At 35.0% G+C, this 27,968-nt stretch overlaps 2 protein-coding genes across 2 annotated transcripts in view; both read right to left on the bottom strand.

Annotated features, from left to right (window-relative positions):
* On the bottom strand, positions 1 to 19,800 carry LOC107370163 (uncharacterized). Its single transcript, XM_089270315.1, has 21 exons — positions 18,888 to 19,800; positions 14,437 to 14,538; positions 14,003 to 14,368; positions 13,752 to 13,860; positions 13,629 to 13,687; positions 13,095 to 13,220; positions 12,722 to 12,884; positions 11,926 to 12,543; positions 11,685 to 11,729; positions 11,441 to 11,620; positions 11,102 to 11,329; positions 7,021 to 8,030; positions 6,382 to 6,820; positions 6,231 to 6,284; positions 5,266 to 5,469; positions 4,754 to 5,045; positions 4,508 to 4,641; positions 3,462 to 4,238; positions 2,128 to 2,190; positions 969 to 1,329; positions 1 to 856 (listed from the first exon to the last, which is right to left on the bottom strand). Exons 1-21 carry the CDS (start codon positions 18,939 to 18,941, stop codon positions 85 to 87), a joined length of 6,156 nt encoding a protein of 2,051 aa, XP_089126441.1. The 5' UTR covers positions 18,942 to 19,800; the 3' UTR covers positions 1 to 84.
* Positions 19,190 to 27,968, bottom strand: part of btv (dynein cytoplasmic heavy chain beethoven) — a 15,359-nt gene continuing 6,580 nt past the window's right edge. The window contains exons 3-5 of the mRNA XM_015938139.3: positions 21,010 to 27,737; positions 20,729 to 20,950; positions 19,190 to 20,278 (exon numbers count right to left, since the gene is read on the bottom strand). Coding sequence (XP_015793625.2) covers positions 20,786 to 20,950; positions 21,010 to 27,737 — 6,893 coding nt within the window. The 3' untranslated portion in view covers positions 19,190 to 20,278; positions 20,729 to 20,785. The remainder of the gene's footprint in view (positions 20,279 to 20,728; positions 20,951 to 21,009; positions 27,738 to 27,968) is intronic.

The following is a 27,968-nucleotide window of genomic DNA, read 5'->3' on the forward strand; positions in this document are numbered from 1 at the left end:
TTTCAATCTAATTAATTGGAAAATTTATTATCATTTTGAAATGGCTTGATTATCATTTTTAATTTGGTAAAACAAATGGATTCATCAATTAGGTAGATCTCTTATACAAACGGAACATCTACTTATTTTGGATCGTAAATGTTCCTTTTTAAATGTTCCTCCTTCAGGCGTTTCAAATTGTGTTTTCTCATTGATTGTCGCCAACCAAAAAGACAATGGATTACCAAAATCATGACATTTACCTAGAGCTCCAACACACTCAATGAATGGTGCCACTCTGAAATCTTCAAGGCAACTTCCCGGTGAAGAAAGAGATTGGCCACCACCTTCACCTCTAGCCATTACAAATGAATAACCTACCCACAATGAACTCCAGCCATTAGGACATTCAGGGTAAATTTCAGTCTGGGAATGAACAGCCATCACATTGGCCGGGGACTCACAAACAACACAACGGCTTATAAAATCTTGTATAGCTTCCTCTCTGACCGGTCTCAGCGGAATGGGTTTATTAGTTGATAACCAAGATGATTTATCATATCCAGAGGCATATGAACAAACTTTATCTTCAGGGTTACAGAATAGGAAAGGCATTGTACTGAAACGTTGCAAACATGAACCCGCAAAACCGAGATCTTGACCATGGGCATGTCCATTTCCTTCAATGTAGAGTAAACTGTAACCATCCCAAAGTTTCGTCATGTTTTTAGGGCACATTGGTGGTTTGATGTCCTGAGAGTGTCTAACCAACAGAATACCCGTTAAGTAATTTGGTCCAGGCATACCGACAGGACCTGGTGTTCCAATGTCACCAGGATAACTAGCTTGACCCTTTAACCCAGGTAAGCATCGATCTCTGAAAAATTGAAGTTGGCCGATTAGAACAAAATTTAAACTATTTTATATTTTCGATTTCTTTCAATTTACAGCTTGAATAAACCCATTTAAAGATCAATTACGACACTCACCCAGGTTCTCCAGGAGCACCAGGGAAACCACGATCACCCTTAAGAGAATCAGCTAAAATGTAATCTCCAGGTGGTCCTTGAGGTCCAACATCACCCTTGTCACCTTTGTCACCATAAGATCCACGAGGTCCAGGAGGTCCTTGAATACCAGTCATTCCCTTAAGTCCAGGAATTGCCGGTATACCAGGGAATCCTTTGTCTCCTTTTGGTCCTGTCAGTCCGATGTCACCTTTTGGACCTTGTGGACCAGGTAGTCCAGGCATTCCACCGAATCCAGGTGGACCTTGACCTCCTACAAGAACAATTGATAACAGAATGAGCAACAAGAATATACTGGACTTAGACATACTTAGACTTTTTTAAGAGTTGCTAAAGGGTGTCAATTTATAATTGAGAGCAGAAAACAGAATGACCAATTATTGGTTAGTGATAACAGAAAAATTGATAAGAAAAATGTAAATTAAACTCCATCTATTGTCCATTTAATTGAGATTAATTTTTGATTCCAATCTTAAAGTAAATTGTCAATAGATAGCGTTTGACTTGTAAATGTAAAGCTTCAGGGTTTGAAGGGAGACTTTCCTTGAATATCAAATTTGATATCAACTCACCTTTATTTCCTTTATCTCCTTTAACTCCAGGATAGCCTTGGTCACCTTTGAAACCAGGAATAACGTTATTGATGAATTCAAGATTAGGTTGCAGAATTTATTATCCGAGAAAAATGAATAAAATTCCCTGATCTTTATTTATTGGATGAAGGATGAACTTTCCAATTCAACCAAATAGATCACTGAACTATCATTAGGAAAACTTAAGATAGAAAATTGAATCATTCAAAAAATCTAAAATTCCAACCAATTTAGGTTCTTATCTTATATTAGTCAGATTGATAACGAAAAATGAATGATTGATTCAGTTAAATAAAAATTATGAGTTGATTTGGGATCAACCATTTACAAATTCCAATAAAACACTCTCAATAAATGTAAATCTTGAATTCTTACTTTTTAGACACATTGGACCGAGCATTCCACTTGCACCGTCTCTACCACGATCTTCTGTTTAAGAAATATTTATATTCGAGGCATCGTTTTCAACTCTTCGGCTGTCGGAATTTTACCTGGTTTTCCTTGTATACCGACCCTTCCTTTCTTACCTTCTGGGCCAAGATTTCCCTTGTCTCCTTTTTCACCAGAATTTCCTTTATCTCCTCTTGAACCTAAATTTTGCAAAGAAAAATTTTAATCCCGTGTAAACCTGAAGGACCCGGTCATATTATTAGATGGTTATGCAAATTGTAAGGTAATCTTGCAATCTACTCAATATTTCAGGTCTAACAGTGAAAATGGATTGATCAAATATAGCCAACCTTTTTTTACCTCTAATAATACAAAAGGTAAATCGACCTACGCAATTGATTACAAAAAACTTAGTCTAACATTGACCAGTATTTAACCTAATCACACATTTATACATCTATGGAAACTAACTTATAATTTCAATCTAATTAATTGGAAAATTTAATCAATCAAAGGTCAAAAAGAGCGTCAATGATTAACATTAAACTGATCCAATCTTATTTCACTTTCACTTTAATTAAACTCTGATTTCTACTTTTTTAATTCTTGCTTCTAGATCTAAATCAACATTTCCAGACTAATCAATTAATTGTCTTTAATGGCCATATCGATGTAATGTTTAAAGTTTAAATTCAAGATGTTACCTTCAAACTGTGTAAGTAGATTTTTCATATTTCATGTTATTCTTGGGATTTATTGACTTCACTGAACTTGATTTTAAAATTTTCAATTTCCGACCAATTTTCATATATAATTAGCAATAATTTGAATTGTAACTCTTTGTTCAACCCAAAGTTTTGTTTTATTATTCTCTCCAAAGGGTAAAAATAAATTAATTGAAACAGGAAAAATCAACAGCAAAAGACAGGGATTGACAAAATTATAACAATTAATGGGTAGCTTTTAACATATTATCTAGAAATTGAATTGATAATTGTTTTCGTTTTTTTATTCTTCTTCTTTCTGTATTAAACTGTTTGCTTAATTGTTTAATTAGAATTGAAAAGCTTTTATAATCCAATCGTAATTAACTTTTTATTTTGTCCTTTTCTACTAAAAAAGTGGGATAAGAAGATGAATTCAGTGAAGAGAAAGAGTTTTTGTAAAAGAAGAGTTGAAAGTTGAAGGCATTTTTTGGTGGTTGGTCATCAATGAATTTCAATGGAGTTAACATGGAGTTAATTATCGATAATTTAACCAGTCATCTCCAATAATTTGATTTGGTTATAAACATGATTAACAAAGCTTTTTTTCTTTGCTTCTTTTTCAGTTTGAATAATCCATCATGACACTTTGGATCAACCCTGTTTTGTTATTTTTTAATTTGAAATATTCACAGAAATGTTCGTCATCAATCGCTGGCAATTGGCTTGATTATCATTTTTAATTTGGTAAAACAAATGGATTCATCAATTAGGTAGATCTCTTATACAAACGGAACATCTACTTATTTTGGATCGTAAATGTTCCTTTTTAAATGTTCCTCCTTCAGGCTTCTCAAATTGGGTTTTCTCATTGATTGTCGCCAACCAGAAAGACAATTTATTACCAAAATATTGACATGTACCTCGAGCTCCACTACACTCAATGAATGGTGCCGCTCTGAAATCTTCAAGGCAACTTCCCGGTGAAGAAAGAGATTGGCCTCCACCTTCAGCTCCAGCCGCAGTGTGCATTGCAAATGAAAAACCTACCCACAATGAACTCCAGCCATTAGGACATTCAGGGTAAATTTCAGTCTGGGAATGAACAGCCATCACATTGGCCGGGGACTCACAAACAACACAACGGCTAATAAAATCTTGTATAGCATCCTCTTTGACCGGTCTCAGCGGAATGGGTTTATTAGTTGATAACCAAAATGATTTATCATTTCGAGAGGCATATGAACAAGCTTGATTAAGGCCACAGAATAGGAAAGGCATTGTACTGAAACGTTTTAAACATGAACCCGCAAAACCTAGATCTTGACCATGGGCACGTTCATTTCCTTCAATATAGAGTAAACTGTAACCATCCCAAAGTTTCTCCATGTTTTTAGGACACGTTGGTGGTTTGATGTCCTGAGAGTGTCTAACCAACAGAATACCCGTCAAGTAATCTGGTCCAGGCATACCGACAGGACCTGGTGGTCCAATGTCACCAGGATAACCAGCTTGACCCTGTAATCCGTCACGACCAGGAGGCCCTTTGGGAGACAAAATAGGTAAAAAAATAATTTAATTTTGATCATAACTACAAAACAACATGTTTAAATCACGATTTTAAAATCAAACTAAACTGTCGAAACAATTGAATCTCCATCAAAATTACTTTTTTTCTTAATTTTGACGGTTAAGAATTCCCAAAGAATAAATTCAGGAAAATTTTGTAAATCAACCTTGAATTTCCATAATTTTTGATTGGGTTAAAATTGATTTTTACTTAACTTCAGCGTAATGTTTTTATTGAACTAACCTCTCATTCCTTTATCACCAGGTCTTCCGGCTTTTCCTTCTGGTCCTGGAGGTCCTGTGAATCCACGTTCACCTTTTTGTCCAGGGAAACCAGGTAATCCAGGTTCACCCTTTAAGCCAGGCAAGCCTCGAGCGCTGAAAAATTGAAGTTGACCGATTAGAACAAAATTTACACTATTTTCTATTTTTGATTTCTTTAAATTTACAGCTTGAATAAACCTATTTAAAGATCAATTACGGCACTCACCCAGGTTCGCCAGGGGCACCAGGGAAACCCCGATCACCCTTAAGAGAATCAGCTAAGATGTAATCTCCAGGTGGTCCTTGAGGTCCAACATCACCCTTGTCACCTTTGTCACCATAAGATCCACGAGGTCCAGGAGGTCCTTGAATACCAGTCATTCCCTTAAGTCCAGGAATTGCCGGTATACCAGGGAATCCTTTGTCTCCTTTTGGTCCTGTCAGTCCGATGTCACCTTTTGGACCTTGTGGACCAGGTAGTCCAGGCATTCCACCGAATCCAGGTGGACCTTGACCTCCTACAAGAACAATTGATAACAGAATGAGCAACAAGAATATATTGAATTCGAATCCTTTGACTTATTCAAGAATTTCCAACCAACAGAACTAATTTTGCTCAACCTTGTGATCTATGAATGCTTAATTTTGTAGCTAAATACATGTAAGTTACTTGTAAATGTTAAGCTTCAGGATTTGAAGGGAGGCTTTCCTTGAATATCAAATTTGATATCAACTCACCTTTATTTCCTTTATCTCCTTTAACTCCAGGATAGCCTTGGGCACCTTTGTAACCAGGAGTACCGGGAATTCCATCTTTTCCTGATACACCAGGAAGACCACGATCACCAGGAGGACCAGGTTCTCCTTTATCACCACGAGACCCAAATCCTGGTAATCCAGGAGCTCCAGGAATTCCCATTGGACCAGGATCTCCCTGATCACCTGAAAATCAATGAAAAATGCAAGATTAGCGAAAAATTGGTGAAATTGTGTCACATAAAATACTTTTTTGAGATAAATAAATTCAGCTGATTAATTTGATCAAATAGTTTGAAGTAAAATATGATAAAAATATAAAATTGCGATAGTTTAATATAATTTTTCAGTTTTGTATTTTCTGACTCAAAAATTGACTGACAAAACAAGATGCTTATTTACAATAAAACAACAGCTATGGAGGCAAAATAAAGATAATTTTACTCCATTTTTGTGGATTAGACCTCGATTTGAAATGATAAGAGTCCATATGAATTTTCAAGATAAGCTGTATCTGACATATTGAATGTTGTATAATTGAAACATTAAAAAAGTAACTAAATCATCAATTATCTGTCCTCTGATAAGAGACTGTATGAGGTTAGGTGACCATTATTGATGAAGATAAATTCAAGATTAGGTTGCAGAATTTATTATCCGAGCAAAATGAATAAAATTCCCTGATCTTTATTTATTGGATGAAGGATGAACTTTCAATTCAACCAAATGGATCACTGAACTATCATTAGGGAAACTTAACATAGAAAATTGAATCGTTCAAGGAACTAAAAGAATCTAAAATTTCAACCAATTTAGGTTCTTTTCTTATATTATAAAGATTGACAATGAAAATTATTGATTAAGTTAAATAAAAATTTGAGTTGAAATCAACCATTTATAAGATTTTCATAAACCACCATCAATAAATGTAAATATTGAATTCTTACCTTTTACACCGATTGGACCGGGCAACCCATTACCACCGTTTCTACCTTGATTTCCTGTTTAAGAAATATTTATATTTGTATATTAAAATCTCATTCCAGTTTTGAGATTACTTTTTGTTATTGACTCGTTAATAATTTCAATGAAACTAACCTTTATCTCCCTTTTCACCAGGTACTCCAGGGAAACCACGATCTCCTTTTGGACCTTCAAGTCCAGGTAAACCATCGTATCCTGGATTGGATAGATATACGGTTTGACCAGGAGGACCTCGGTCACCCTTGTCTCCCTGTTGACCCAATGGACCAATAAAACCAGCAGGACCAGTATCTCCAGCTGGACCAGGGAATCCTTTGTCACCTTTTAATCCAGGCAAACCTGGAAGTCCATCAAATCCTTTAGGACCAGGGAATCCTTCACGACAAGGTTCTCCTGGTTTACCAGGTTTACCAACCTCACCCATTTCACCAGGAAAGCCGATACCACGAGGTCCAGGTTCTCCTTTGTCACCTCTTTGACCCATTGGACCCATTGGTCCCGGAGGTCCTGGTGGACCTTGAGGTCCGATATCACCTTTATCTCCAGGTAATCCCTGTATAGCAACAATATTTTTCAATGTTAGTAAACTGTTAATTTTCAATTGAGCAAACTTATTAGAATGAAACATTCAAAATCTATAACAATTTTAAGTTTTCATGGTTAATCTCAAGACAATTTTAGGATTTTTGCTCAAGATTAAAGTACGCTGTAATTTGCTCAATAATGAATGAATTTTCAATGTTTTTTACTTACACTTAAACCAGGTTCTCCTTTGAATCCTTGTGTTCCTGGATATCCAATGTCTCCTTTTGGTCCAGGCAGACCTTCAATTCCTTTGGGTCCAGGATAACCGGGTAATCCAGTTGGACCAGGAAGCCCTGGAAGTCCAGCGTAACCAGGTTGTCCTTTATCTCCCTTTTTCCCTGGTGGACCATCGACACCGTTAACTCCGTTAGTGCCATTAACACCAGGAGGACCTGGTTGACCGTCTCTTCCATCATTTCCTCTGATACCTTTATCTCCTTTCGCCCCTTTCCAACCAGGATAACCAGGAGAACCAGGCATTCCAATATCACCTTTAGGACCGCGATCTCCTTTAGCACCAGGAGTTCCTGGTGTTCCATCAATTCCAAGCAAACCTGGAGGTCCCAAATCTCCTTTTTCACCTTGATATCCAAATGGACCTGGAGGTCCTGGTGGTCCAATGTCTCCCTTATCTCCAGGATAACCTGGTGGACCCATTGGTCCGATGAATCCTTTGAATCCAGGATTTCCTTTGTCTCCCTTTAAACCTTGCAATCCAATGAGACCGGGTGCTCCTGGTATGCCATAACCAGGTTCACCTTTGTCACCCTTAGGTCCAGTTTTTCCGTTATCACCAGGAATACCTCGATCTCCTTTGTATCCAGGAACTCCTTGCAATCCTCCTAAACCTTTATCTCCTTTGTCACCCTTTTCACCAGGTGAACCTTGTTCACCAGGAGCTCCAGGAGCTCCATTGACACCAGGTTCACCATTTAATCCAGGTACTCCCATGTCTCCTCTAGCACCATCTCGACCCATTAGTCCTGAAGGGCCAGTTTCTCCCTTCTCACCCTTTGTACCCTTTTCACCGGGTGGACCTGGAGGCATCGTTTTCAACTCTTCGGCTGTCGGAATTTTACCTGGTTCTCCTTTGATACCGGTGCTTCCTTTCTTACCTTCTGGGCCAAGATTTCCCTTGTCTCCTTTTTCACCAGAATTTCCTTTATCTCCTCTTGAACCTAAATTTTGCGAAGAAAAATTTTAATCACAGTTCAAAGACTTTTTCGTTAACTATAAAGTTATTTTATAAATCAATACCTAATGCACTTAAAATTAAGTGTAAATAAACTAAATGTAATTTAATGTACAAAATTATAAAAAATAAATTTTAAAACAACAATTTAATTAGAATCATGTTTTGTTTCTGAATTGCGAGCTTGAGGAGCTGAAGCGAAGTTATTAGTTAAACAATTACAATTAATGTTTCAACGGCATTGAATGAAGAGTTTATAATTCTTGCTGAAGGAAGTAAGTCTAGCCTGATTCTAGTTCATGACCAATTGCGACTTTGTCTTCGTAAAATGCGAGGTAATCGTGAAAATTCAATCGTTGTACCAACAACTGTTACAGAGGAAACATCAAATTCAGTTAGCCCGGGAACAACTGGTGTAAATATTGTCTCAGAGGCAAACTGTTTCATCTGGTTGTTACCAGAAAGACACAATTTGCACAATTGTCATATTTTAGCACAAATTGAAACACATTAACACAAAAATGAGCAAAAAGAGTGTAAAAATTAATCTCTTCCAAATTTAGACTAAGCTGGTTTGTAAGGACATAAAACCTGAGTCCCTTAGTGTGCGTTAGAAGTTCCTCTGATCAACAGTTCTCGAAAAAATCGAGGTTAAAGTTTGAACTTTGGTCGCCTTTTGTACAGTTATGGAATTAGATTTATTCATGAAACTCATTTTGCTAATGAAGCTTAAGATTGTCAATCAGAAAATGTACTTATTTCGGGAAATAAATTTTTTCGTCATCTGTAAAATAGATAAGTTCGATTTTCATTTAAACCGACTTTTTTCTGTGACTGAAATAGTTAGAGAGCTTAAACTTCTTATCCGTTCATAAAAATGGTTGGATCAATTCATGGACCGAATACGCTCTTCAACTCATCCACAGTTCTCTTGATTTTGATCATTGGTCTTAAAAGTTTGAGCTTCGATATTTCGAGAATAGTGCATCCTATAGGCATCATGCTTTCACTAATTTAATCCTTTCCTAATATATAATGCAATTCAATTTACTAACTTTCAATTAGAGCGTTTGGGTCATAAAATTTGGGCTGCAAATGGGCGAGAAACAGCTTATTCAACAAAACAAACTCATCTCAACCCATTTCTTTGTTAATAAACCAATTTGCTGTTTAAACTTGCAACTGCAATGCAAAGATCACTGTCAAAGGCTCGAAAATTTGAGCTAAGAGTTGAGACTCGGTAGGTTTGTAGGGACATGAAACCTGAATGCTTTTGTCCGATTCAAAGGCTTCTCCGATCAACAGTTCTCGAAAAAATCGAGGTTAAAGTTTGAACTTTGGTCGCCTTTTGTACAGTTATGGAATTAGATTTATTCATGAAACTCATTTTGCTAATGAAGCTTAAGATTGTCAATCAGAAAATGTACTTATTTCGGGAAATAAATTTTTCCGTCATCTGTAAAATAGATAAGTTCGATTTTCATTTAAACCGACCTTTTCCTATGACCAAAAGAGTTAGCAAGCTGAAACTTATTCTCCTTCTATAAAAATTGTTTGGTCACAACATGCATTGAATAATTTTCTCAATTTATCAATAGTTCTCTTGATTTTGGCCATTGGGTTAAAAAACTTTCGACCTCATTATTTCGAGAATGGCAAAGCCTACAATCATCAGACTTTGACCAAACATTAGATTGCATTATGGGCTAAAAAGTGATGTGACTTGATGCTGAATAAAATCTGTGCCTATTCATTTAATAATGAATATCCTTCTTAAACATAAGATTTGTGTTTGGGTTAACATTAAACTTTATAAATCAAATCTAAAATCTGGTAACTAAAGTAATGCAATGCTCTGACTTTTTTTGTGGACTTCTGAATAATTTAATGTTTCGCCATATTATAGTCCATAATAAAATCTATTGTTTGGTCAAAGTTTGATGATTGTAGGCTAGGCCATTCTCGAAATATTCAGGTTCAAAGTGTTTTAGGTCAATGACCGAAATCAAGAGAACTGTAGATAAGTTGAAAAGTGTATTCGGTCCATGAATTGATCCAACCATTTTTATGAACGGATAAGAAGTTTAAGCTCTCTAACTATTTCGGTCACAGAAAAAGATCGGTTTAAATGGAAATCGAACTTATCGTTTATTCAGAAAACGGAAAGTTTTGTTCCTCAAAATAAGTTTATTTTCTGATTGTTTTTCAAAAGCTTCATCAGGTAAATAAGTTTAATAAGAAAATCTGCATCCATAACTGTACAAATACCGATCGAAGTTTCATTTTCGATCTCGATTTTCTCAAGAACTATTCATCAGAGAAACTTTTAAAGCGCACTAAGGGACTCAGGTTTTATGTCCTTACAAACCAGTGTAGTTTAAATTTGAAGTAAATTAATTTCCTCCCGTATTTGCCCATTTTTGTATTAACTTGTTTCAATTTGTGCTAAAATGTGACAATTGTAGCAATTGTGTCTTTTTAGTAGCAACTGCCTCATCTAAATCATCAGCTTCTTCTGTGGTTCTTAACTTAAATTGTCTCTTCAAAAATCTTTTGATCAGAATAGAGATCTTCGTCAACGTTTGTCTCAAATTCATGCAGACTCAGATATTTGATCATCGTCTCAGCTAAATATAATTATGAATTAATGTTGAACCATTGAGGAAGAGGCAGACGAGAATACTCTTGTCCATCAGCTATCGGTGACTCTAAATCGTTTCTTTTCTTATAAACTTTCTTCTAAATGCCTGATGAAACACTGTGAAACTTGAGATCTTAACTAATTGTGACCAGTTAACTTTTCCGCTGAGAGAGAATGTTTAACTTGATTAAATTGTCTTTCAAAGATCTTAAATAAGTTTAGTCAAAGCTAACTGGAATGATGAATGAAAAATATGTACAAATAAATCCATTTCACATTGAAAAAGATCGAAATTGGAAACCAAAAAACTAATCATAATGCTATTTACATTGTAAGGACAATAAATAGCTAAGGGAGTGTTGGAAGCGAAATTAAAATTGTAATTTAAGGTTTTCAAAAGGATTTCTCTAACAAACCTTTCTCTCCAACTGGACCGGTGAAACCAACAATTCCTTGTAAACCAGGGAAACCGGGCAATCCTTTATCACCCTTGACACCCTTTGCTCCTGATGTTCCTGGTGTACCATCTTTACCAGGTTCTCCATCTCTACCTGGTCTACCAGGAGTTCCAGGAGGACCAATATCTCCTTTAGGTCCAACTGGCATATCAGCAATCTCCAGTTTACGAGGTTCTCCTTTGTCACCTAAATGGAACATAAAATTTCTTTAATTTTGGTAATCGGAATAACAATTGCAGCTTTCAACCCTAATCTATTGGTCAACATGGTTCGATCCATTCATTAACCCAAACTCACCTTTTTCTCCATCTCTTCCTGGCATACCAGACTCTCCATTAGCACCAGGAGGTCCAGGGATACCTATTGGACCAGGTTCTCCAGGTATTCCCATTTCACCCATTTTACCCTCATTTCCATCTCGTCCAGGAATACCAGGATCACCAGCCGGACCAAGTTCTCCCTTTTGACCCTTTGTACCTTTGAAAGACAACATTCAGTGTGAAAAGTTTGTGAATCAACAATTTCGTTTGAGTAAACTTACCTGGATAACAAGTTGGACACAATTTTCCTGAATCTCCTTTGTCACCTTTAAGAGAGAAAAATAAACTCGTTCAATTTTATTCATTCATCAATTTGATTTGATTTTAGCATTGATTTGTCTCATTTCAAACACAGCAACTTGATTGTTTTATAAATTTGAAAAGTTGGAGTTTAAAGTGAAACAAGTCAATGGAAATAAAAGAAACATGAAAACGATAGACTGATCGAAGATGAATGCTCACCCTTGTCTCCATCCCGTCCTGGGTTTCCAGGCATTCCTGGGTAACCTCGGTCACCTTTAGGTCCCTGATCTCCTGGTGGACCAGAGATACCTAATAGAGCATCTCCTGGCATTCCTCTTTCACCCTTTGATCCTTTGTCTCCTTTGACTCCAGGGACACCAGGAGATCCATCGGTACCATCACGTCCTGGTGGACCAATAATCGATCTTCCTGCATGTCCTTTCGGTCCAGGTTCACCCTTCTGTCCTTGTGGACCTTGAGCTCCTGAATCACCTTTTTTACCCGGAGTACCATCCATTCCTTGATTACCTTTCTGTCCTTTAGCACCAGGAGTACCGTGTAAACCTGAAGGACCTGGTGCACCAGGTCCACCCATTGGACCAGGCGAACCTTTGGGACCTAATTGTCCACGCGGGCCATCCAATCCTGGTGATCCAGGAGGTCCTCTTGGTCCTGGTGGACCTTGATCTCCGACTGGACCCGCTCTTCCTTCAATACCACCAGGAGCACCAGGAGCACCAACTGCTCCAGGTAGTCCAGGAAAACCTTTATCTCCCTTTATTCCTCTTGGTCCAGGTAATCCTTCTAAGCCAGGCAGTCCCGCAACACCCATATCACCTAATTTAGTACAATTAAATAATCGAATCAATAAATAAGTTAAAAAATTTGAAAAATTGGCATAAATTGATCTACAAACGAAATAAGATCACTAATGTTGATTATTTCGAGTCAGATCTTAAAGGATTGTGAGTTAATCTCAATGCAATATTTTGTTTTTAAACTCATTTCAGTTTACCTTTGTGACCAGGAGCTCCAATTTGACCTGGGTAACCAACTTTTCCTGGTGGCCCTTGTGGACCAATAGAACCTTTATCTCCTTTTTCACCCACTAAACCATTGAAACCTGGAGCTCCGGGTAAACCTTCAGGTCCAATGTCACCCTTGTCACCAGTTTCGCCCTGTTATTCAACACCAATCAAAAGTCAAAGTTGTACTTGGTTAAAATTTCATATTAACAAAATTGTGCTTCAAGTAAATAATTTTACAGTTTTTCAAATTATCAATTCAATTACGAGAAATGATATTTACTTTATTGATATTCTTAAATATAAACTCACTGAGGAACTGTAAAATTATCAACTCCAAACAAAAAACAGAACTAAACAAACCTTGTTTCCTTTATCTCCTTTTTCACCTTTTGGTCCGATAAATGTGGTCGGAGGACGATCTTGTCCATCATAGCGATCACAGGCAGGTCCAGGTAATCCTTTCTCTCCTTTATCTCCTGGTGGTCCCTTAATTAGAAAAGTTAATCATTTATTAAATCTCAGATATTCATTCAAGGGAATTTCTATGTAATTGGTTGAAGAATGATTATAAATGAAAACCAGAAAAGTAAACCAGAAATTTCAAGCTTCTGAAAAAGTTATTATAACTTTCTTCCTTGGAGTTAAAATTTTAATTTTGCTATAAATCCAACAAAAATTTCCTGTAATAAAACTAACAATATTCAAGGAATGGATTTTTGGTAAAAATTTAATTTTCTGACAAAACTAATGATTGGAAACAAAATGGGAAATTATCATTTAGAAATCACAATTTACTGTTTGTAAATAACCTTCACCTTCATCTAAATAATTTGTATTTTATGCTTTGATTGCTTTTAGCAATTAGGGATTGAAAGGCAATTTAAAAATAGTTACCATTGATCCTGTTATGGATATGCCACGTTCACCTTTTGGTCCAGGATAACCTCTATCACCTTTTATTGTACAAATTGGTATTAAATTCAATGGGTTCATTTTTTGGTTCAATATCAAACTAACCTTTATACCCCATTGGACCCATTAAACCCATTTCACCTTTTGGTCCAGGTCGTCCTTCAGGTCCTTGTCTTCCCTTATCACCTTGTCGTCCATCACGACCAGGTTCACCCTATCAAATAGCAAACAAATTATACGTAAAAATAATCAGTTATCCTGATAATCTATTTGAAATTTTCATTCTGATCAAAGTCAGTCCATTAAACACTGATTTTACAAATGCATCATTTAAAATGTTTTGTCAATAAACTTACTTTTATACCTTTAGTACCAGGAACACCGTAAGCAGGTTCACCTTTCGGTCCAGTATCTCCGGCGGGACCAGGCATACCTTTTGGCCCTGGTAACCCAATGTCACCAGCAGGACCCATACTACCATTGGTACCATTACATCCAGGAGGTCCTTGTAATCCTTTAGGTCCAGGAAGACCTTGTGATCCCATCAAACCATCGGTTCCAGGAAATCCTGGCATTCCGGTTAATCCTGGTTCACCTTTTAGTCCCCTTGTTCCTGCTGGTCCAAGATCACCTTTGTCTCCTTTGTCCCCTTGTGGTCCATAAGATCCTGGATAACCTCTTTCACCCTGTGAACCCTTTTCTCCCTGAGGTCCGGGTACACCCTAAGTGAAACAAGGGAAACAAAATGTTGACTGACGAATCAAAGTGAAATGTTGAATCAACAACTTACTCGAGCTCCTTTTTGTCCTACACATCGGCATTTATCACCTACACACTCGGCACATCGTCCTTTTGTATTGTTATAATTACTATAAGAAGGCAACAATACTTGCTGAAAATATAACCAAATAAAACAAGGAAACATTAATACAGTTGATTGGGATTTCGCATTAAAAATGCTCATTTTTAGCTTGAAAAATATATTTCGGTTAGTTATTGATATTCAGGTTGAATTTTCATTAATTGAGGTTTTAATTTTGCTCAAAAAACTGCTAATTAATACTAACTAAACCATGCAAAAATATTAGTTTCCTTGAATGCAAATCAGAATATTTTTTTGCCCATTTCTTAGCCAACTTCATCAATCCAAAAAAGCATTTTCATCTTGCTTTAAAAATTTTGATAGAAACTCTTTTGAACATTTTATTTTAGCTTCTGAAATTACTGAAAAGGTAAAACTAAATTCAGTTTTTGAAGCAAATTTAAGTTGATTTTATCAATTAACAGTCTTGCATCCATCGTAGACTAAAAGACCGATAGTTTAAAATTAACTTAAATTTTGCTTGTTTACAAATTGAAATTAAACACACTAATGGCTAATGACTAACTAGCTAGTAATGGTAAATTAAGTTAGCTGTTTAAGGATTTTAAGAGTTGATAGATTTATGAAACCTGAATATGACCAATTGACTCTAGTTATTGATAAATTATAGTTGGGATCATGTTGAATTGCTGATTCTTTGAATGAATTTTACAAAATATGATTATGAACTAAAAAGCATGATTAATGTGAATGTCTTTTACAATTCTAACAATTTATCTTGGAGTTATACCAATGAAGTCCACAAACAGTTTGTAATCATTTGCATTTCAATTTTTTGGTTACAATTAAAAATTAGAATCCTTCAAATTTGTATAAAAGTGTATATTTATTTGTAATAATTAATAACAAATATTATATATTTTATGCTTAGTTTTAAGTCTAAAGTATATTTAATAACTTCAATAGAAACAAATTTCGAGAGATTTAACGATCATTCAATTCAGCCATTAAGGTTGTTCAACATTAACAATCAACCAAATATTGGCGACTTGCAGTTTCTCAGGAAATTTCATGATTTCTGGTTGATCTCGTTTTTGCAAGCGATTGTGACTTGAGAAGAGTTATTTAGTTATATTGAAATGCAACTAATTATTGAGTGGAACCAGAATTTATGGTGAAACATTCTGATGATGTTGAAAAAGTTGAAAATTCTGAGTGTTTGCGGAAGTTCAATTTAACTCCAGAACGAGACTGGGTTGGAGCCAAATCAGTCTTTTCTGGTTAACTATCAATGTAAACAGTTGAGCAAACGAATCCAAATAAACTTTAATTGCTGAAGGTGATAAATTTGGATTAGCAGAAAAAATCAGCAGCAAAATGATGAGCAATTATCAACAAGTTTCAAATGAAAATCAATAATTCCAACAGAATATTCCTTCAATAGCAACTCTTTCAATGGTTAAGATTTTTTGGCAATCACAACCATTTAATATGGTTAGATTGTAATCTTAATAGGATAATTAATCATGGCATACAATTGTTTAATTAACTGTACCAACAAGAGTGATTAAGATGAGTTGAAACTGGTTAAACCCTAACCTTTCAAGGTAAAGGTTGGTCTAGTCTTTTAACCATTTATTGTTCATTGTTAATCGTATTTTAATGTAGATTAATGAAACATGTTTTTGGGTTTTGGGTTAACTTAAAAGCAAAGATCTTAACAAATTTGTATTTTATTGTTGCTTGGGTTCATCAGACTGTCAACATTCAAAGTATCACAATTTTGTTGGTGTTAACAATTTGTGATCCTTTTTGTTGATCATAATTATCATTATGTTAAACTGTCAGGCAATTTATAATCAGGATAATCCGCGACAATCTCGTTCTCAGCCTACACTAATAGCAACTTTCCTAGCCTTGACAGCTCGACATCCAGACTAAATTTATCTTTCAATCTTGATGATTTTCATTTGGATCCTCATTGAAACCAGGAAATCAACATTGGATTATCTGTGATATTGAAAAATTGTAGTTCATGAAAACACAATAACCATTAACTGAACAGTTGTTATGCATCTAAATTGGATGTAAAACAGTCTATTGGGTTAACCTGGTTAAACCAATTGAAAGACATAATTAGATTTGTGTAAATAATTAAAGGGTAAACAAAAAGAGATGCTTCCATTGAATATAAACACCAGCTCAAAAATAATGGGTTTAGTATTCATGTTAACTCTCTATCAAAAGTTTGATAATTTACAGCTTCGTTATCATCAATTATTTCATATTTAGTTCTATTTCTTCCTGAATCTACGTCAGATTGTAATAACCCTTTTCCTAATCAATATCACAGATTTTAGTTTGCTCCGTGTTATACTCTTTGCAGTAATTAAAAGTGGAAGATGGAGAGAAGAGAAAGGATGATCAATGGAAACAGATCAACTGTAAAAGCCATTTAAAAACACTGTTAAATGAAATTCTCGAAAAATTAGCTGAAAAGATTGAATGAAAAGAGGAAAAGAGTGAGACTGAGTAAAATGAAGAGTGGGTCTAAATATAGTCCAGATCGTATGCTATTCGGTAAAAATAATCAAACTTTGGGAGTTGCTATGAATATGATGATGAAGATAACTTGGTGTTAAGCAGCAAATGTAAGGGAACAAGGAAGATCTCCATTCTCATCATCATCACCATCGAGCTCGACTCTTTTTTGCTTTGCCTTCATCTGTTTACTTGTTGAAACTAAAACACATATCTTTTCTTGGAAGCAAATCAAAATAAACAGCAAAATGCAAAATACAAAAAAAAGGAGAAGACGATGATAAATAAGGAAGATGTAAAGGCAAGCCGAGAATCATCTCTAGGAATATGTTGAAAATAATTTTTTTAAGGCAAAAGGACCACTGGAAGAGGCTAATGATGGTACTTCACCATTTTTATGTTTGTCTTGACTAAAATGAGGACAAAAGACAAAAGAGAGAAGAGGAAGGCCAAGTCCAAGTATAAGATGTTAGATGATAAATTAGCTTTCTCGTCTTCATTAGCTTAACCCTTAGCAACCTTAAGACCTAAAGGTTAAATTTTCCAAATGTAGGTCTAGTCCATTCCATTCTTGGTTGTTGGCCTCAAATATCAATCTTTTGACTGCATTAACAAGATCAGTTTACGTTTCCTCTTCTGAATGAATCCTTACTGGTAATAATTGTCAATTGGCATTGTGAATGTCATAATCCATGTACATTACTTGACCAAAATCATGATTAGTATCAATATAAAATTAACTTGATAGATTCCTAATCTCATCTGGGTTTAATCAACATCACTGTTGACTTTCCTGGTATCTAATTCAGCTCATCCTGGAACTATTCTCGAAACACTAGAGTAAATAAGGTCTTCTTTAGTGTCAACAGCTATTTCATTACCTAAAGATGATTACTGACTTTTAACTCCTAAAAGATTATTATAAGCCGGTGAAATATAATTCCAATAGTTATCTGGTCACCACTGATTGCATGAATCAAATTTCAATCATTGGTATTTCTCTAAAAAATACAGTTAAATCTGGTCCGAACATGCAAAGAGACAGCAAGTAAACAATAAAATAGCCATAATCTTCTATCGGTCAATGGTCCTTCAATGGAAATTATTGAGCTTGTTGAATGTAACCTTTTTCACCTTTTGACAGATTAACTCGAAATAAAACACGAAAAAACATACAAAATAATGATAAAATCAACAGGAAGGTCAGCATCAATAAATTACTTGAGCGGTTCTTTTTGTATACTGTTGGTTGTTATGGTAAAGCAAATCTCTAAGGAGCTTTGCTTATCTTTCGCACTAATTTAGAGGTTAATTTGAATGTAAAATAAAAACAAATATTGCTAGGAAATTTGAACGAAGAAAAGGCCCAAAAAGCAATATTGTCTTCATTTATCTTTCCTCACATCCTTTTCAATCTTCCGATCTTCACCATAAAGTCAGCTACACATGTAAATTATAATGAAATTAGCAGCAATATGAGCATTCTTAACTAACATTCGTAAAACATTAACATTCTTGTTTACATTACATTTTCGCAAATCCTCACTTTAAAGAGACTTCAAGTAATTCAATAGATTAATTTAGAAGCAAATTGATCCTTCTGTTTACTCAATCATACATTAATTGTTAACAAATGTTTCTAGGTTAACAATCAATCGGAAAATTCAACCCAAAAAGATGATTGTCAATCCAAACGATTGAAAAGGCATCCAAATGCAATTAATTTATTCTGGGATTCAATAAAGGCTAACCTTTCAAATCTGAATCAAACCTTTATCTTAACTCGATTTGTTAATTGTCAATGAAATTGCTGAAAATTGTATTTCAGCTTTGGATTAGTAGATTTGATCATAAGCAAAGGTAATTGATAAACTTACCGAGTATACAAGAGTTATTACACATGATAATATAAACAATTTTAATTGCAGCATTTGCAATGATTTTAATTGGGTGTTAACTGGTTCCAGTTATGGTAACACCGCAATTCCTAATTAAGTGAACAATTTTGTTGCTTGATACTTGGATGGATGAAAGTTGAAATGTATAATCAACTGATTGGAGTGAAATAACTCAATGATTAACAACAATAGCAATTTGTATAGATGAATTGTGCAAATAACGGAAAACCAAATAAAATTAAGTTTGATTGGAAAATAAAATAAAACAAAAAACACAGCAATAAATGATAATTGTGAATATAATTTTATAATAATATTAATAATAAAAGTTGTAAAAAGGTTGACTAATGGACAACAACGAGTAAAATTGTTGCCCACAAAAACTAGAACAATTGCTTAACTAGATGAATGTTAAATTGTTGATATTAATTTCATTGCAAGACAATTACATAACAATCGAGTGATGATCATTCTCAATCAATTTTACGTGATTTATCCAAATGTTTGACATAAGGAAGATTAAAAAAAAAGGTAAAACGCAAAATGAATGTAACTAGTTAATCGTGCAACAAGCACCAAAATAATCAAATAATCCTAAGGAATTAACAATATCTGTGAACTTTTTTTGGTCCAAGAAGACAGAGTTGAATAGACAGAGAAGATGAAATGAAAGAGAGTCTGGGAAGGAAGAGGATGATGATGAAGATGGTAAGATGAAGCTAAGCTGCGAATGGGTTTGTCAAGTTTGTATTTTTTTCCCAATCATTTTCATCTTCTCTTTTAAAAGGAGGAGGAAAATGTAAAGAAAGGGAAATCTTTGTGGCTAAGATGAAGATAAAGACGATGAAGATGAGTTTTTCAGTCTTAATCTGAATCATTTTTGTATTCCCACCCACATACCAATGTAATGTTTCAATTATTTGCAAGCAATTAAAGTTGATCTGAAGCATCTTATCACAATTTCACGATATTATTGAATTCACTTTTAGATTGTGTATCATTTCAGGCTTAAGCTAATTCCTGTGAAATAACATTTTAATGTTACAATCGTTAGTGATCTCAATTGGCGCCAGGCCAGATCTTGTAACAATCATTTGTATAACAATTAGCTTTAACAACACTGTAACCCTAGGATAAGATCTGGAAGGATTTGACCATAAAGTGTAACTCTTCAACATTAATGGTTTAAGTGTAAATTTGATTCCAGTCATTCATTTCAATAGTTACAATTGGATAGATAATCTTGATTCCAGCGAGTCGCGATCATCAGCAGCTTGTTAAGGGTTGATCAGGTTTATGTATGCGAATTAATTTGATCGTTGAGCAACCACCAGACACGGTCCTTGAAAACAGGCTCAATAATTGGAATTCTATTGAAAAAAATGAGAAAATGTGAAATCAATTTGGCTTGAAACATAAACATAAATATAAATATATTTTTAGCTTAAAAAGAAGTTTCCTTCGAACATTTCTTTTCTTTCAGCATTTCGCTTTCTTTTTCATTTCTTCTTTATCTTCTTGCACTTTACTTTTTTTCCCTTCATTTTAACTTTCAACTTATTCCAGTTGTTTGGTGGTTTGCTGAACCATCGTTTCCATGATTATCAGTATCATGTAGTTGTTGGCATCGACCAGGAAAAGGAAAAACATGCTAGAAATGAATTTCTATCCAAACAAACTATAATTTTAATCATGAATTTCCTGTTCTGTTAGTTCTAGACCGTTAACAAGATATAAATTTTTCACTCATTTAACATGCTATACTTTCATTCAAGTGTTATTTTAAGTTGGTTAGTTTTATGACTTTTTTTGCAACCGACCTTATGAATCAAGCATTTCATTAGTTTCCAACGATTTACTCGATAAACTTATCAACATTATAAACAATGACTATTAATCAAGATGGCAGTTCCACGAGTTATCCAATCATCCTGAGTATTTGCTTTACAAGGAACATCAAACCAAGTAATCAAAATCTCTCTCGATTTTGATCCATAAACAGGTAAAACTACAAATTCAGTTTCATATTCAAACGTTAAGGTCTAGAATGGAAATAAAGAAATATTAGATTATTTAATAATTCAAAAATCAATGAATGAACCTTTGGAGTAAGATGAAGTTGCATTGGAGGCAACTCTGATTGAAGATCAGAATTAATATTGCAATCTCTTAAATAACCATTGTCAAACAAAGCTCCTTCCAAGAGTAAACCCTCAATTGTTATAGTAAATGATTCTTTTGGGTTTAACCGATTATTTGTGACTCCAGGCCAAGAGCAAAATGTTTTAATGTTATCTATTGTTGTATCCAGTAATCGGGAGGCTTTTTGGTGAATGGCGTTGATAAAAGCCATTGGATGCAAAAATGAGCCGAGATTAAAGCTTGGAGAATCATTATGACCATGAGAATAGTTTATCAGTGAATTAGTTATGTAATTCAATCCTTGAATAAATTTATCGACTTCATTTGAACCAGTTGGCCATTGGATCAACCAATTGTCAGGAGTTTCCCCACGAATTGATGAGAGATAGGCTTCAGAATCAACTTCACTTAGGTTAACCAAAATTGTTTGTATCAGCTGTTTAAGGTGTAATTTTTCAGATTCAAAAAAGCGAATTAATGAATCTTCTTTGATTGATGAACGACGGCGATTCCGATTACTGAATTGATTGTCAATTATGTCTGCTAAATTTTGAGCCTTTTCTAGCAATTTGTTAACTGATTCAGCTGTTGAAAAGGCTTTGTCAGATTTTACTTTACTGGTTGACTCCAAAATTTTCAAACCCTTTTCCACGGTTTCTTCAAACATTGAGACTTTCCAACGGTTAACATTTGGTGCTAATCCAAGAAGATTAAAGTCGCTCTTTTCGTCAAGAGATGAACGGTTAATTTTATCCGATGAGTTGAACCATTTACGTAACAAAGCAGACAGTATTTCAAAATCCATTTGAGTATCCAAACGAGCGCCATAAAGTACACTTGACATTATTCCCCGTATATATTGTAATTGTAGACTTCTATCTTTTCGTGTTTTTACTGTATCTATGATATTAGTTGCTGTTCGATAATCATTAAACCCGAAATCGTAAAATTTGGTCCAACCAATAGGAACATAATTGCATCTTTCACAAACAATACTATGGAAATAGGTTAAGCGGGAAACTTGTTGCAGGCGACCATTCATTGTATTGGATCCAATTTCTGACTCTAAATTATCGATAGAGTCTCTTAGGCCAGGAGATGACAGGTAAACAAATTTGACACACAGCTCAAGAAGAGAAACGGGAATTCGGTCGTGAATTTGAGTAACAAGAACGATAAAGGATCCAGGTTGATCATTAGCTTTACGAGATGACAAAAGACGAGATAATGTGGGTAGCCAATCCAGAACAACATGAAGATTTGACAAACAGATGAATGATGTCAAAGAACTGGATGAAGATGAGGAAGATTGAACCTGACGATTGTCACTGATTAAGAGTTTTTCAACTGTTGGAATAACATCAGGCCCCATTGAGTAGAAACTTTGTTTACCAGCTGATTGTTCATTTATTAAGGATTCACGAATCTCTCCGCTTGGGTCAGTCCCTTTTGAGGTAATTATCAATACTATTCGGCAATCAGTTGTAGATAAACATTGTTTTAAAAAATTACGTAAATTAGGATTAACATTTTCATCAAGATGACGAGAAATTGGTATTGTTGATTCAAGATATCGACGAAAGATGGCCTTGTCTTGGGGAAATAAAGCTTGACCAATGTAACTGTAAACAGATGATAATAATTTTTCGTCTGTAATGTTTTTAGTTGAAATTAATGTTCTAGAGAAAAGTGATTCATATTCATTAATTCCAAATGAATAAATTGGGTGTAAATTGGATAAATCTCTGATTGAGTGGAACAACAGTGATCCCATCGATGCCAATGGTTGATATTGTTGGCGCTCTTTGTCTATGTCTATGGTTAAATTATTTGATTCAACCAACGATGCTTCAATGTCCTTAGCAGATGATTTTATTGCCTTCAAGCTTGCCACTAATTCACGGTCATCCAAAATGTTACCAGTTGATGAGTTAAGAGTGATCAGCAATTGATCTTCTAAACCTTTCAATTTACCTAACAGTTCACGTGAAGTATGATCAGCTGCCAGCTTTTTTTCTTCCAATTCAGGTCTTCGGATGGTTATTGTTAATCGCAGTAAATTGGCCTCTGTGGTGTCACTACTAGGAGACATGTTAATTAGATTAACCAGGGACCAAGAAGTGAAATCATTTGGATTGCTGTGGTCAATTGAGTTTGTCAAAAGGTAGCATCGAAAATTACCATTGTAGTCAACCCTTTTGTCACCCAGATATGTGTAACAACGAGAGCCTTCAACCCCATAAATATCAAATCTTAATAAGGATATTAAACCAACTGATGGACCAGAGATAGATTCAAGAACAATTGTTTTGCCAAATCGAAGTGCTAATTCAACCAATCTAAGCCAATCACTTCTAGATGTGTCAATTATTTCGACTACTTTGCCGATTGCGGATAAACATTTACGAGATGGGTCAATAAGAACAGGAGTTAACAAGAATGTTTGGAAAGCGTAAAAGACTTCATTATCGTGTTTAACATCAGCAAAATCACAAATGGAAAAGGTTTCAATACCAAGACTCGAGCAAAGAGTTTTTAGAATCGATTTTTTGACACTTGTTGATTCTTGACGTCCAGTGAAATGAATATAAGCTGAAACTATCAAACATTTCAATGGCAACGTTTCAAATGATACATTGATGTCGCTCAGTTGTTTCTTCCATCTTTCATATTCTGAACTCAATTCTCCAATAAGTTCTTTGCTTGCAGATAGAATGGCGTTGGTTTTGTTCAACCCAACTTCAATTTGAGCTGCTTCAATAGTTACCTGGTTCAATTTATCTCTCAGAGATCCAACTTCGCGTTCAACTCCATTCAACTCTGATGCCAAGGCTTTCATACGGTTTTGAGCTGACCTTAGATTCGATTGAAGTCGAGCTTGTTCATCTTCTAATGGTTTTATTTTATGGAGTACCTTTGAATAAGCTAGGTTAGCTTTAACCCAGTTAGCTAAAGGAGCAGCAGCTATTGAAGCTCGCTTTGCTTGTTTCTCATCAAAGCTGTCTGGTTTATTTGCCAATGAACTTTCAACCCGAGCTCGTATTTCTGGTGTTATTTTTCTTGCATCGAAGTTAATTATTTCATCTTTAACACCGCGACGAGAAAGAAACGATTTCATTGAAACCCATGAAGTATCTGAAACTCCCATTAATCGAAGGACACCTTCTAATATATCACGAATCACTTCAGGAGGAGCTCTAAGAGATCTGATTTCCGACAACGACTCAGATTTGATTCCACCAACAGCAGCTTTAGCCGATTGAAGAATAGGCTCGATTTCTTTCAATTCAATTTCAATTTCTCCCTTTCTCTTGGTTAATATCATAGATTCACGCTCAGTTTGTTGTTTTATTTGTTCCAGTTCAACCTTTTGTCCTTCAGAATCATGCATAGATTCGGTAATCATGTTCAGTGCTGCATCAGCTTCAGACCTTTTGGATGCTAAAATTGCTTGTTGGTTTGCTGCTTCTTCTTGAAGTTTGGCCACTTCTGTAGACGCTTCTTCCAACTTCCCTAAACCTTTCTCAAGCCTTTCTTTTTGATTATTTAACTGGGAAACTTTGTGATCTCGTATAACCTCAAAGGTTAATATGAATGAAATATAACGTCGACAATCACCTTTAACTTCTGGAGAAAGGTTCCAAAGTTGAACAAATTGTTTACAAATTGTCTCTGTGTTACCTAAATCAGACAAAATGTATTTTGGATAATCAAGTAAACTTGATTCAGACCAGGGACGCACTGGATATATGGAGTAACAAGCGCGTGACCAGATGCGATCAATTGGTGATGTTAAATTGTTCATCGTCAATATAACTCGCACAATCAACGATCCTGTATAGGTTAATAAAGTATCTGAAAGTTTCTCGCATAACAATGGAAATAAATAGAAATGCATTTGATCAACCAAGATAACGATTCGTTCGCCTTTATCACTTTCTACCTCAGAATCTAAAGTCGATTTCAAGTCAGCCATCAATTGCTTCTCGGATGAAAATTTCGGACTCCACACTGTTTCATAGCCATACAAATTGGCCATTATTTTACAAGATAATTTACGACATGAGCCAGATGGTCCTAATAAAACCAGCCCCTTAATTCCAACAGTTGAATCACCCAAGAACACTGATACTTGAGAAAAAAGATCAAGAACTTCAGGAATCAGAGCTAATCGGGGTAATTTAGCCTCACTTGTAGAAACATATGAAATGAATGATTTATCAATCAAATCTGCAAATGATTGTGATTCAACTAATGATGTATTGGCACCAAAATATGAACAAAACGGATACTTGATTATTGATGAATTATTTGTACCAAAGATGGAATCACAATTGGATTCTAAAGCCTTTAAAAAGTTGACCGGAACATAGTTAACCAAAGACCTAAGAGACTCTTTTTTCAAGACATCATTCGTTATCGTTTCATAAGAATTGATTGAATTGATTGCTCTTGTTGCCGCTGAAAGAATTGGGATTGTTTTGGAGTCAATCAAATTTGCTGCCTTGGAACAAAGTTGATTAAAGCCCGAAGAGAATGATGAAGCCCAAGTTATCTGTGAACCAATCTTGGACTGGATGACTGATTCAATTTCATGGGAAGACAATTGAGATAAATGGACACAATTAACTACGGACAAAAATCTATTATCTACATATTTTGTGTCATTAATGGTTGCTATAAGTTGAAAATCTTCCAACACCATCCAATCTTTTGTGTCAGGATCGTGAAAACCTTTATAAGTTATAAGAGTAATTAAAAATGTAACCAAAGTCACACAATTCCAGGAATCAGCTTGAATCAGTTCAAGATTTCGCATATAAATGACAATTAACCCGCCATCTTTTGGTTTGAGAAGCTTTCTGTTTCCAGTGCCCGGTGATTGAGTCTCATGGCAAATCTCTTTTATCAATTCTATCAATCTAACTGGTGAACTTGTTGGTACACAATTGATATTGATCCAAGATGTTGTTGATTTTAAAACAATCTCATGGACAATCAAATTCTTGCCCATCCCTTTTGATCCAATCAATAACATGTGTTGTCGAGTCTCATTTAAGATCTTGATCAAATCAATTGTTGAAATCAATGAAGAGGTAACAAACAAGTTACCCGAAGTGTAATCAGGTTTAACAATTGCCACTGTCTCGCTTTTAAGAAAATTAAGAGCCTCGTATGGAGAAAGTGATCTATTAGCTGAATGCTTCAACAATTGACATGCTGTAAGGACTTGAGAGAACGTTTGATCACTCGATTCATCCAAAATACTGATAACCTCATCCACTGTAATTGACAATCCCAATGACATAATTGTTGATTGTATAAACAAGCTGGAAACACTAAAATTAAGGGAAATAATTCCAACACGAGAAATTGTTGCTGGAGACGCGTATTGAAGAGAAGTCGTTTCAAATATTAATGAAACCTTATTCGGATCAAAATCGATACGTTCTCCTGAAGGCAAAGTTAGTACATGGTTATCATCAAGAACCGAATTCAAAGCTTCCACCCAATCAGGATCAATTTCGCCATCAAAAATTAACCAGAAACGATAAGGTCCTTCATCGCGGGCAATTGTGCGAGTTAATTTGGTCAACACTCCATCTTGCCATTCTCTAGTTTCTTCATCAATATACCCCAACAATTGTACTCTAGTCATTGATTTAGGATTAATTACAACTGGGACTACATTGATTGATTCTGCTTTTCGTTTGTAGATCATTAAAACTCTCCAAATTGCTGATTTACCAACGCCAGATGGACCAAGAATGACAACACCTAAACGCGAGTTCAACTGCTCATCAAGCACATTGATTCCTTCAATTTGTTTCTCATCAAATGTCAACCCCAATTCATTATAAATTTGTTTCAATACATCAACATCTAGATTCGAGGTTAACTTCAAGTTATTCAGTTCAGCATCTTTTAAACCAAAAACATCGGATACTAAATCGGTAAAACGGTGTTGATCTTCATCTACTAATTTTGATCTAACTTGCCTTCCTAAAGACTGAATCACTGTTGAGAGTTCTTTCTTGTTATAATCACTTGATTGGGACGATCGCAATAAACGGCCACAGGAGGATAGACATGATTTAATAGCTCTCAACCCCCAATCGTAATGTTTTTGGTAAGACATCGAATCTTTTGCTAAATTGAACCAAGCAGTCACCTTTTGGCCCAATGGTTCAGATTCGGATAAACTAAATCCTTCAGAAAGCAATAAAACTCTGGCAATTAAAGCAGAATCAGGAACTGTCATAGCAACTGGAAGAAACAACGCTTTAAGATTATCTGGTAGCTCATTCCGTCCTTTGTATTGTTTACCAGCTGGATTAAGAGTGACAAATATTCCTGAGTTTCGATTGAATTTAACTTCACATTGGTTTGGTCCATTCAAGTGAATCAAATCTGATGTACTTTTGAATCCAACTTGAATCGAATGGATAAGAGTTGATAAAGATGACAATACTTCGATTTGTAAACGATTAAACTCGTCAAAACAGCCCCAAGAGCCACATTTGATTAAACCAATCAAAATGCGAGTCATAGCTTTAACATCAATTGCTTCATCACAATTAAACACTAATACTTGTCTTCCAAGCTGATGTCCTAAAGCTTTTACAGTTTCAGTCTTTCCAGTCCCAGCTGGGCCATAAGGATTACCGCCAAGTCCCATCGATAATGCTATCAGAAAACGAAACAAATATGAAATGTTATTGTTGAAAATATTATATTTTTTTAGATGCAATAAAAAAAGTTTCAAAAACACTGATCTAAAATAGTTTGTCATTCAATCATTGTTTACTAATAAAAATGAGTTAATTTTTAAATAGTCTTTATCTTTATAATTAAACTAAATATGATAATATCGAGGATCTCAAAATGCACGGTTGAAACTTCGATCGGTATTTGTAC

The sequence above is a fragment of the Tetranychus urticae genome, chromosome 1, assembly GCF_039701765.1.
Source record: "Tetranychus urticae isolate SD_2017Ah chromosome 1, NJAU_TeUrti_SD_1.0, whole genome shotgun sequence".
In the NCBI taxonomy this organism is placed as follows: Eukaryota; Metazoa; Arthropoda; class Arachnida; order Trombidiformes; family Tetranychidae; genus Tetranychus; species Tetranychus urticae.